Source organism: Aspergillus pseudoviridinutans (assembly GCF_018340605.1).
Source record: "Aspergillus pseudoviridinutans IFM 55266 DNA, scaffold_3, whole genome shotgun sequence".
Lineage (NCBI taxonomy): Eukaryota > Fungi > Ascomycota > Eurotiomycetes > Eurotiales > Aspergillaceae > Aspergillus > Aspergillus pseudoviridinutans.
The window spans coordinates 2,675,445-2,687,749 of NW_025091283.1; the positions used below are offsets into that span (position 1 = coordinate 2,675,445).

Consider the following 12,305-nt stretch of genomic DNA (forward strand, 5'->3'; position numbering starts at 1 on the left):
ACAAAGAGTAGTCTTCTGCTCTTAGATTTGGTGTCTCCGATCCACGACTGCTGACACTGATGCAAAGCTGCATACTATATGATGTGCGATGCCTGAACCCGTGAAGCTAACACAGCTCGCGTCTTACTTACACATTACAATACAGAATCTTACCAGAATCCTCTTGTGTTGAATAGCCTCACTTGATTTCTTACCCAAGCATGTCGCAGCATCCCCCCGCGCCCTCAATAGGCGGTCCGCCTCACACCCAGCAATGGCCTCGCTCGCATATTTTTCCGTCGACTTCCATGCCATCTTCACTTGCTCCCCATCTACCCTTCAGTCAAGATATCTTATCGGCTCAGCAGCCACAAGACAACGGCAACCAACCCTTCAACTATAACGGCTTGACCAACCTCAATATGACTTCGAATCTTCCTGGTTTAGGAGGTCCTGTAGCCGGATTACCTCTACCACCACCGCCTTTTCCCTTCATGGGCCCGTTCACGCCGCCACAGTTTCACCCTCATTCGTTCCCACCCATCCAGATGCCTCCGTTGAGATACCCGCCATTGCCGATTCCTGCAGCCAACGTCCAAGCGCCGAGTCGCCCCTCATCGGGTGATCTTCGTTCGCAAGCAAATTCGATGTCCATGAATGGTGCTGACTCTCGAGCCACCACAACACCGAGTACGCGGAAAGATTATGATCGAGAAGAAGGTGAACTTACCGATATGGAAGTGGCCATGCCGACGAGCTCAGAGAACGCAGGCTTGTCCGGAACCCGAGCCGATGCAAGACCGTCAACTCTGATGCAGCAAACTGGGTACGCGACTGGCACTTACAACGCTACGACAGTGGTTGAGAACAAGGAATCCAGAAGGAGCCCCGCGGCGAAAAGTCGCGACGCGTCCACCTTGGACCTCGAAGAAGGCGAGGCATCCTCAACTGGGTCACACATATCCGCCAGGGAATCTGAGTCACGTATGTCGCTTGGGCTCACTTTTGGTAGATAGATTACTAATTTCGGACAGCGTATGATCCTCCAGGTTCTGTCAACCCTGAGCCATTTGTGTCGAACGGTGCTCTTGGCACTTCACCCCACGAAGATAGATCTTTCGCACTTACAAAAGATGTGTCAGCATCGCACGGAAGCGGGAAATCAGTGGCACAGCTTCGAATTCAAGCACAAGGCGCGCTTCTACGCTTAGCACCCCACAACATTCGTTACAGTGAGTTGGTAGGAGAGGGGATCAACCCGGCTGTACTTAGGCAGCTCTATGAAGAAGTTGGAATCAGAGTCCCTACACCACAGCTAGAGGGTGTATCTCCAACTATCAATCCGCCTACCAAGCCCGTTGACGTGCCAGTAAAACCAACTGGTGCGGTTCTTGACTCGAGTTCGAGCAGCAATGTTGAGAATGGACCTGCTCCTGTGACCTTTGATCACTCTAAACGAGAAACTGAAATTCAAGTGGCAGCAGCGGCGGCAAACACGCCTGCCCCTGTTTCTACCTCAACTACCCAGCCCAGCACCACTGCCAAACCATTAGAAAGAAAGGAGGTCATTGCGCGTATGCTTGCTGCGAAAGCTGCCAAGGTTTCCGGAACGCCTTCAACCCCTCAGACTGACTCTGCAAAAGAAGAGCCATCATCTGAAAGCCCGGTGTCTGCCCTCGTTGGCAAAGGCGCGCCTGCGAGTTCCGGGCGTGAAACCCCTGCTAAGGACAAGGACATACGCACAAGAGAGAAGAATAAGGCGAAAACTGAACTAGCCCGACAGCGAATCGAGCAGCTCAAGAAGCAGGGTTTGGTGAGAAGTCAGCAAAAAGCGCAAATAGATTCTTTGCGTCATGAAGAGGTACCGCAAAGCAACGGAAGCAGCCCCGCCCCCGTCTCTCAAGCATCCCACACCCCGATGATTCAACATCCATTGCCTGATAGACCTCCTGACCCAGAGTCCACTGCTCCCTCGCGTATTCCTGGGCTGTTCATGACAGACTCATCAGAGCCGTCTGTTACACGCGTTCGTGGCTTGATTGTTGATTCGACGCCACAGCCCCATGTCAATCAACGCAAGCGTCCAAGAGCATCTGATTTTGACGAACCTTCACTTACACCGAAGAGGTCCCATAACGGAGTAAACCACAATGCTTCAGAGGATAGACTGATCATTGATATCAGCGATGATGAGTTTTATGGAGATGACGAAAACGAGGAAATGGAGATCGAGCCCGCCGGGAAGACATCGCTGGAAGGCGGCTCAGTGAGTCCTGAAGGTTTGTCCGGAACAGTTCCTTCATCGGCCGACTTTCTTCCTCAACGGTCGGTTGCGTCAAGTCAGGGAATATCCGCCTCTGTTACACCCCAAAATCACAGAAATCATGATCAAGAAGACCTTCGGAAGAAGGATCTCGAAATACAGGCAATGCATCGGCGAATCGCTGAACTTGAGCAACGGAAGAAGGCGAAGCTTGCAGCGAGTCGCACACAATCGCCTCGTCCTTCAGAAATAGCGGTTTCATCTCCTGCAATCAACCCAGCTTCAGTTGATCAAGGACATCAAACTACCAATGTCATCTCGGAGCCTGTGGCACATAAGTTACCTCCTCAAGTGGCTCTCTTGGAGGCTGATACCGAAGCCATTCTTTCAGTTCCGGCAAATAATTCAGATAACCCCGATAATCTTTCATCGGAATCAATCGCGCGGATTTCGGCCCTCAAGGACGCCGACCACCTTGACGAGATGCGCTCTAAATTGTTGCGTAAGAAGGAAATTGAATTAGGTGTTCCCGCTCTGGATGCCGAGATTCAAAAGTCTGAAGCCCGGCTTGCTGAAGTCAAAGTAGAAGAGCAAAACCTTCTGCGTGATATTGCCAAGGGGAAGGAAGGGAGACAACGACTTCTAGAGGAGCTGCATAGTCTCAACCTGGAGTTGAAAGGTCTCACTCTAGAAGAGCTGGAAATAGCTCAACGTACGTTGGATGCAAAGGAACAAGTCCAAGCATCAGACCCAGGTACGTTTATCTGCTGTCCCCGATCCCGTCCTATATTCTTGTTATTGCGGACTTTGCACGGATACTGCTGTGAAAATTGGAGCTTACATAATGCAGATCCTCAAAGAGCGGCAAGGTATGGCTCCGCGTTGCCAGACGTCCCCGCTGCCGAGGCGCGAAGTCAAGGAGCGGCATGTCCGGTTCCAGGATCTCCGGTTTCCCGTCTAGCATCTGAGGCGGGACCCTCTGCTACTTCAGATCTTTCTATGGACGCGGATGAGTCTGGCGATGCTGTGGACCTTGCAAACGATGCAGCCTCTTCTTCCCCATCAGAATCTATAGGCTCCGCGATGGATGAGTCCGCTGATTCCAGTGAAGACTCTGTGCCAGCCGATCGCGAAGAGCCCATGGAATGCGAAACACCCACGCCGGAGCCTAGTGTGCATGAAGCTTTGAGCGGCATCCCAGCCACAGATCGGAAGACTGTGGAGGACGAGATAACTCCTGACCACGCTCTTCCGGAACGGCAGCACATTCCGCATGCTCCTGAGAACGCAGGGGATGTATTCCCCCCCAATGCGGATGAAGTTCAAGAACTCGAAAAACAAGTCTCTCGCGGATCTTCCATCTCCGACGCGTACGAGCCACCAGAGCCCGAAGCGGATAGCAGCCCTGCCGATTCCGTCTATACTCCCCCTTTCAGTCCCGTTTCTCTTGCTTCCGTAAAGTCTGCAGAGGTTTCTCGGGTCGAGAGAGCTGATATGCCGCTAATGGGAAAGGTTCAGGAACTGGAAGTTCAAACAAAAGCCAGCTCCCCGCATGGGCTCTCGAATGTGCGGACTATCTCTTATTCGGGGAGGAGCACTGCTGACGGCTTTGTAGAATGAACCCCAGAAGGAGAAAGCTCCCAGATTCACACCCTACATTAGCCCATTGAGATGGTTCAAGGCTTACCGCTACCACCCTAGATTCGCTGAAAATGTCTCGGGCGGCTTTCGATCCCTAACATACAGCCACAACATCGATTCTGATAAATATCTCTGTCCCTACGAAGCTACTGGCGGTGTCTGCAATGACCGGTCATGCGACCTCCAGCATTTTCGTGACATGACTCTTAGCGGTGCGTCGACATATTTAGACAGAAGCATTGCAGCATTCCTCATGTCATAATCCGATTCATGGCCTGCCCCCACAATTCTCCCCATCGTCCCCGGGTTCTTCGTCGTCTGATTGCGTTTCATTTCCCATCCTGGTCTTTCCCTCCTTCCGTTCTTTCGTTATTTTCTGCAGTTCCCGAACACAGCTTTAAGGCATTGTCAGTTTGTTTCAAATGAGGTGAGGAGATGCTGACACACAGTGATGTTGATTTCGACAGATGACAAGATCCTTGTCCAGATGGGATCCCTTCGAKAAGGCAAAACGCCTGAAGAGAAGGACCAATATATCGCCGGGTTGAAACAAATCATCAATGAAATGCGGCGCGACAAGGTGAAAGATTTCAATACCGTGGCCACGGAAATTGCTGCATACCGTAGACGCTTCCTCCAAGATCCATCACGTGTCTTGCCCTTGTAGCAGGATCATGGTACTTGTTCGTCTGATGGAAGAAGCTTTTCCTCTACCAAGGTGAGCCGTGACACTTCTGAATGCAAGTGAGACCATCCTGAAAAATTATTCTTCGCCTCTTGACGCCATAAACAAAATATCCTTGTACGACTTTCTGATACCCGACCCTCGCTCGCTCTGTTTGTCATCAGAGATTTTCTCCGTCCATATGTTCTAATGCATACGCACCACTTAACCTTCTATAACTCTGCTTTGAAGATGGATGGGCTCATTGGTGTTGCCGTCTCATCCATAACAGGGTTTTCTTATTCTTACCCTATTGATCTGTGCTTAATGGTATACGCAAAAGCAGCATGGAGTTTTGGTAGGATCTCAACCATATTTCTCTAGCAGCGGGGCGTAAGCAGTTCGCCCTCCAGTTCGACCATCACTAAGGCCGCGGATTCAGAGTGTCTGCGGGCCATGAGGATAATATCCATATCAGCTACTGAGACTGCAATCGTGCGGACTGATCAGCGAGTCCCAGATTTCTTTCCCTACTCGACGGAATGGAAACTGTACAGCTGCCACTATTGGGTGGTAAGAGATACATAGCGATAGTGAATTATTAAATCATTCATTCTCCTTTCGAATCAGACTCTGGTATAATCGTACAGCTTGGTATCCAACCCATTTTTCCAATGTGTCCACCTACGCCCGTATCCCGACCGAGGGTGAAGGCGGGTGTATAGCGCCTATCGGGCACAACAAGGCGCAGACGGGCGTTTGCATAGATCACGGAGAGAACGAGCTTGTCTGATAGATGATGAGATATCAATACCCCAGTGTCGCCAGTAGACTCTGAATGTCATCATGGATAAATATCATGACTCGTGTACAGCCCTCTTAGCGCTTGAACAGCCAGAACGTATCCCGATCATTTGACCCCCCGTATCCTCCATACTTAGGGCTGTGCAATTCAACTACTAAACACCAAATTGTACAGTAAACTGAATAGAAACCCTTGTGCCTTGTGGACGAGTATAACCTGGGATATTGACTCATAGTTGAGAGCGTCAGGCTCATTCATGCATTGTATATCGCAGATTCTGACTCATATGATTGCCTTGGTTTGCTTCTGCATTGGGACCCCGACGTTCTTCTCTCTGTGGCCATGAAGATAGGTTGGTAGGTTAGCACCTAGTCTTTGAAAGATCAACTGATGGAACGATAATATTGTTATGCGCCATTTTCTTAATTTAGTAGGTACTTTGTAACAATAACTTATTTGTTGTGTTCATTACCTGGTGCAGGAGGATATATTAAATTATTAATAGTCAGCAGTATGACTAGAGTATGGCTCTCACTTCTTCAGCGCTATATCACGCTGAATGACACGCGTTTAATTTAACCATCTCACGTAATGGAGAATCAAATATAGGAGACAGTTGAAGGATCACTTAGTTTGTCCAACGGCGCCAAACGTCATTTTTAGGGTTGGGGGCTGTCATCTTCAGCGCTTTTTTTGGACCCCATTTCGGAGGATAGCGGCAGCCCAGAATAGGATTCTCGTGTAATGGCGGGAGAGCAGATATCTATTTATGATGTTGAGGATTCAGATTAGAATAGCTTCTTTCGAGTCATGCAACTGAATTGGGGGCGGATTTCAAGTCTTTATTTCCCAAGGTACGGAGTAGATAGATCTTGGCTTGGGGGTCGGGGATACCATGTGGCTACTGGCAGGGGGTGCTGGTGATTACTCATGTACGGGCTGACAGTTGGGATATGTAGTGGAATAGAATGTCATTGCATATGGATCATGGAAATTCTTCGGACAGGCTCCGTAGGTCTAAGGCAGAGGATGTTTCATCATCGTGGTTCAGAGCTGAAACAATTCCTCTAATAATGGACGCGGGCGGGCTGGTAACACAATGGATCTAAAACCACTTCAAGACTTGAATTCATAAACAAGAAAAGGATTAGATCAAGGCAGATTCGGGTAAACTTTGAATGCCTGACCGCGATTTTGGCACTTGTGTCGAACAAGTCCGGGCGCAACACAGCCTGCCCTCGTATTTGTCACCGAGTCGGAATAACTCAAGTATGAAGTATCCGTGCAGGGCTGAATTTGAATTTCTAAGCTGAAGAAGCAATTTGTAAGATAGAGACCGCTGTTTTGCGCAGGGAATAGGGTTGAGTGCATATAGATCCCGACAGAAAGGGCGGTGGAATCCCGTGGAGGGAATGATGCATGTCATCCTTGCTGTGATCGACTGCGGCTCGAAAATATGATTAATAATAAGACTAAGATTAATATTTTGATAACGAAGACTACTAACTAACTAGTAACTAGTAATGGTCCATAATAGTCACCTTGTCGAGGATTATCCAGTTTTCAACTAATGATGAAGTGGCTGACCCTCCATGTATACACATAAACGGTTAGCGTCGTGCTTCAGGGAGCAGACAGCAGATATTCCAAGAAAAAGCAATTAAAAAAAAAGGTCTTAGAATTTGATTCCAATAATGAATTCTGATTCCATGTGGCCAGTCACAGATTTTCTGGACAAAGTATACTTTGAGAATGGAATATGGCACGCGATCTCCAGCTAGGCACCCCCAGGCAACAAGGCTTCCCGGTCCATTCCAGTTAGCCGAACTACAGATCTTGGAATCACAGGGCGGCAGGGAACAAATTGATTATCACAGATCTCAAACTCAGTCAATTTAAACTTCAAACTGCGGTCATAAACAGTATCAAAAACAAAGAACAAATCAAATGACAACCCCACTGCCGTCAGGCTTCCGCCAGGGCTACTATGGGCTGAGACCAGCTCAGCTCAATGTAGCCCGGCATCAAAAGTAGTACAATCATCAAAAACGCACTGTATCCAAAAGACATTCCAGGTCTATCCAGTCCAAGTATGCAAACCTTCCCAAAACTAACCGTAAACTCCCATGCTCATGTTCGTTTCAAGTTTCATGTTTCATGATGTGTCCATAATAATGCTTCGCTCACAATGACAACCAAACTGAGAATCAATCCAAATACAATATACAGCAGGTAGGCTCAGCCATCCTGAATTTCTGTAAGCACAACGTGTCAGCCTCGGCTTCTCGGTGTCGGTACAGCGGCAGAAGATCTTACCTAGGTGTTGCTTTAGAAAAGGTACTACTTGACAGGCTTGCAACTGGAGCACACAATGTGGTTGCACTCTGTGCATCTCGGCTGGACATTGTATACTTTCGGCCCGTCGCCGCACTGGCAGCAGATGTACATGTACGTCTGGCTGTAGACTTTGTTCATGTTTGTCGCTCGACCCGAACGGCCGGCGAAGTACGTCTCCGGGAGATCCTCGTAAGACATTGAGGGGCCCTGTAGGCTGGCTTGACGATTAATGTGTAGATGCCTTCTGTTGGAGGCAGTAACAGCGTGGTAGGAAGATATGTCGTGGCAGCCGTGCAGGGAGTCGTTGATGTTGATGCTCAGGTTCTTGTTCATGTCTTCAGTGAACCAGGAGCCAGGCATGATTGGGATGGAAGAGTCGATTGAGCGAATGATCCTGACGAAGGAGGCGAATAGTAGTTTTGAAAGTCTTGAAGACAGTGTTATATAGAGGATGCTTGTTGCTTGGAATGATGAAGAATGAAAGAGTGACCATCATGAGGGATCGGAGCATGTTTAAATAAAAACAAAAACAAAGAATGACATGATGAGAAAGACATGAATCACGTCAAACAATGAGCAAGGCAGCTCACAAGGGCACAAGTGTGGCTTCTCCCAGGCAAAAGCCCCGGACGTCCAAAATGCGCCCCAGGTTTGCAGCGAATCAACCTTCATCCTCAGGCATATCATCAGGCAAGCAAGCCAGAAGAATAGTTTAGTTGAACCCGCTTGCTAAGAGAAGTTAGAGACGGGGGCCATTAGGATCCTGGATGGCAGTAGATCGAATGTGGCTTGGCGGGTGAATAATGGGTCCATCAGTGCCTAGATGCCATCTCGAGAATGACATTGAAGTCATCTCTGAATCAATATGGGAATATCTGAGAAGAATGACCGCTAGAATAAGCACTCGCGTTGACTCAGGCCCTCCTTGAGGGTCCACTGTCTATGATGGAAAAGGCGGAATCAGCAAGTGGCTTGGACATGTCGCTTTGCCCGAATGCCCTCTGATTTCCGCCCTTTTCACCCCAAGCATTGGACAATCTTTGGATTTCGTCTGCATATACCTTGGCCCATTTGCGTTTTGTTTTCTTTTCCTTGACTCCTAGGATAGTCATCCGTTTGTACTCCACGCGTGTGTTGCCTGCCGAAACGACGTACTAACTGGCAGCGGCTCTCGAGAACGACTCCACTTTCAGCACGTTAGTTCCAGCGGATTCAGGCAACGATCCCCCATGCCTGGTTACCTACAGCACGAGGCTCCTTCGTGCATTCGTCCTTGCATGATTCGTCGCGGAAATCGTCATGGAAAAAAAAGAACAGTCATAGTTCCCAAGGCGCTCTCACATTGGTGCTGACCGTTAGTTCTGCTCACCAAATGTACTCAGAAAGCCGTTTCCCAAGTAGCATTTGTCGGTCAGTTCCTTTTCGGCCCTCTCAGCAGTAAGCACAAACAAGGCTGCATTCCACGTGCTCCTGCTGCCTAAGCCATCATTTGACCATTCAGTCATCACCTTTCGCGTCTTACATGATACTTCTCTGATGACGTTGAATAATCAATATTCTATCTGTTCAACGTGGAAGATGACAAGGGAGCAGAGTGAGAGAGGATGATTCATTGCCAACGATCATAAAAATAGATGGTGATGGTTATGCTGTCTCCTCCCTCGCATCATCTCTCCCGTTTCCATTCTTTGTCTTCGTTATGATTATTATTAGCAGCATGGTTTCGTACTGCTACACTGCGTCCTGCTTGGCCCAGGTCAAATGCATTTGATTGAGACATTTCGCCCCAGTTCCGGCGGTTCCTGAAGGTATTCCCACTACAGCCAGATTCCACGAATTCCTTGTCGGCCATCGCTCGAGTAATTCGTATGTCCCAACTGATTATGCGCTCACGTTCATTCCCGATTAGTGAAAGTTATTTACGAATGACATCTTAGTCCAATAGCCCATCTGGGTTGACCGGAGACTTATGAAAGCCGGCGTTTGGCTTTATCATGAGAGTGACGATGCTCGTATACAGAGACGACCTGCAAGTACAGGCAGAAAAATTCATGCCTGGAACTGTAATGCTCGCTAGGACATCGATCCGTTCCGCTCAAGGTGCTGCGAGGGCAAGTTCATCAAGTGGATATGCAACGTGGGCTGATATGGTCGATCATGGTAGACCCGGGACTCTGTATTCTCAAGACACAATATGGCAGTAAAACCATAGAATTAAGTGTCGCATAATAAAGGTACTTGAGACTGGAATCTTTGTACTGAGTGCACAGTTTGGCCTTTGTTTACACGGAGGAAGCACATGACTACGTCATGTCTTGTTGTTTATGATGTTTGCACTTGGCGATCATTATTATGTTCCTGAGGCTGCCTCAACATCATCGTAATCCAAATCTGGACTTGTCTTCCATCCAATCCAGTGCATACATAACAAGATAATATCAACTAGGTCTTATACACTGTACTCGGACGGGCTAGTTGTCTGTGTTTATGAGAGTTGATTCAATTTATGATTGATGCCGGTGCTTCTGGCAAAAATCTCTACCAAGTCTTCCTATCTTATCACCATTCCTCAATGCACAGGCGATCGCAAAACATTCTGGAATTAGTTTCAAATGGCACGTCGCGCCGCTGATAAGCGCGTTAATCTCGCCGTTGCCAGAATTATACCTCCCATCTTGATCGGTGTCTTTGGTTATGCCAGTTATGCTATCACGAAACCATTATGCGGTTAGCATCCTCTACCCCAATCATACCAGCCTCAATCCAGTCTAATATGAATCTGAATAACAGTCGACTATCTCATACATCCTGCCCACCATTATGATCGAAGGCCTCGGACCGGCGCTGGCGCCGCTATTCTTGCCGTTTATTACGTCCTGCTGATTCCTGTATTGGTCACGTATCTCCGACTTCTGTATACCGTTGTCTTGGACCCTGGCTATCTGCCGCGGGGTACAGCATGTTCTCTGAATCAGGCCGACAGTGAGGGGTCAAAGCACCGTCATCGACGACATCGTAGGAGGAAGAGTGGACATCATCGGTCCAAAACGACGGAGAAAACTGATAGATCTGACCGAGTTGACGTTGAACGAGGACTTGAGTACAATGCGGGAGCAAAGGCATACCCTCTGGATGCAGAAGGATTGGAGAGCTTCTACACCAAAGATGTCTTTGTATGTCAGCCGGATGGGAGGCCGGTGTATTGCTCCACGTGCTGTCAGTTCAAGACAGACAGAGCGCACCACTGTCGAGAGGTTGAGCGATGTGTTCGCAAGATGGATCATTTCTGCCCGTGGTATGTCAGAATGCATTGCGGGCTTTTGCACTTGCAAGGAGACTAACTTGCCCCGAAGGGTTGGCGGCGTAGTCTCGGAGACCTCGTTCAAGTTTTTTATCCAATTCATCGTTTATACGATGCTCTACTGCATATTTGTTCTTATCGTCTTTGCGATATATACCGCTGAGCTCAGGCGGGAGGTGAGTTCATGATCTGGCTGACCTAGAAGGATTCTCAATTAATGCATCATCATTAACAGGCCGGAAGAACCAATGCTCATTGGATTGTCTGCCTCGCATTGTGAGTACATTTCCTCACTACGACATGTATATCCATTCTTACCAGACACTAGGAGTTCTCTTTTTGGGTTTTTCGCCTTTGGAATGACCATAAGCTCTGTGCAACTTGCCGCGTATAATCTGACAACGATTGAGAACCTCAACCGCCGCTCGGCAGTGTGGACCTTGGCAATACGCGTGCCCAGGCACATCCTCAGTAAAAACTGGGCACCAACCTTCCGTACAATCACATACCCTCTCCCGCCTCTTCCTTCAGCTGAGTCAGAAGTCGCGCGGGAATTCCCAGTCGGAGAACAGCATGTGTTCGCGATCCTACAGACCTTGCCGGGAGAAAATCCATTTGACCTTGGAAGTCCGCTGAAGAATATACAGCAGGTAATGGGATTCTCTTTGCTCGAGTGGCTTCTCCCTATCAAGCAAAGTCCTTGTGCGGACCACAGTAGTCACGAGAGCGCCTTTGCCCTCGGGCCCGTTGTGACAAGGTTGAAGAAAGAGGCTGGGTTAGAAACCCCCACAGAGTCCGAGCCGGCGGACCTTGCGGGTGCCGAGGAGATACCACACCATGAACAAAGACGAGGAAAGCATAGACGGCGTAATTGAACTAATTAATTATCACTTTTGTCCTTCATCCTAATGGGGATGCCTGACTTTCCTGTGGCTCCTGTATTGATACAGCTTTAGCCCCAAGTTCCTGGATATACTTAGGTCTCAGGATACTTTTGCATGAGATGATCAAGTGGCACACTATAGAGTATCAATATTGTTCAAAACATTGGCCCACAAAGGCTATCTATCCGTGACGTCAAAGAAAAGGAAAGGTAAACAAGGCACAAAGAGCAACAAGGAAGAAACAACGCCACTGAAATTAGATACAGAAGAGGTCTACCGTCGAAGATAATCGCTGAATAAAGAAGTAAAAGCAGTCAACAAGCTAGTAATACAGTCGAGCAGGCGCAAAACCGATAGACAGAGGTTATCTCGAGACATGTGCAGAGAAAAAAAATTCCCGTTGTGAGCGAATATGCCAATTACCCAAGCGG

At 48.4% G+C, this 12,305-nt stretch overlaps 3 protein-coding genes across 3 annotated transcripts; 2 read left to right on the plus strand and 1 right to left on the minus strand.

The window, feature by feature from the left end:
- Positions 1–200: 200 nt before the first annotated feature.
- On the plus strand, positions 201–4,550 carry Asppvi_004658 (uncharacterized protein; the record flags this gene model as incomplete). The annotated part of the gene is made up of 5 exons (XM_043300606.1): positions 201–963; positions 1,014–2,996; positions 3,093–3,808; positions 3,858–4,095; positions 4,351–4,550. The coding sequence occupies 5 exons, from the start codon at positions 201–203 to the stop codon at positions 4,548–4,550; spliced, it is 3,900 nt and encodes a 1,299-aa protein (XP_043156541.1).
- A 3,142-nt stretch (positions 4,551–7,692) lies between these two features.
- On the minus strand, positions 7,693–8,049 carry Asppvi_004659 (uncharacterized protein; the record flags this gene model as incomplete). The annotated part of the gene is made up of 1 exon (XM_043300607.1): positions 7,693–8,049. The coding sequence occupies one exon, from the start codon at positions 8,047–8,049 to the stop codon at positions 7,693–7,695; it is 357 nt and encodes a 118-aa protein (XP_043156542.1).
- A 2,252-nt stretch (positions 8,050–10,301) lies between these two features.
- Positions 10,302–11,865, plus strand: Asppvi_004660 (DHHC family palmitoyltransferase; the record flags this gene model as incomplete). The annotated part of the gene is made up of 6 exons (XM_043300608.1): positions 10,302–10,416; positions 10,480–10,862; positions 10,911–10,984; positions 11,043–11,166; positions 11,226–11,266; positions 11,319–11,865. The coding sequence occupies 6 exons, from the start codon at positions 10,302–10,304 to the stop codon at positions 11,863–11,865; spliced, it is 1,284 nt and encodes a 427-aa protein (XP_043156543.1).
- Between the last annotated feature and the right edge of the window lie 440 nt (positions 11,866–12,305).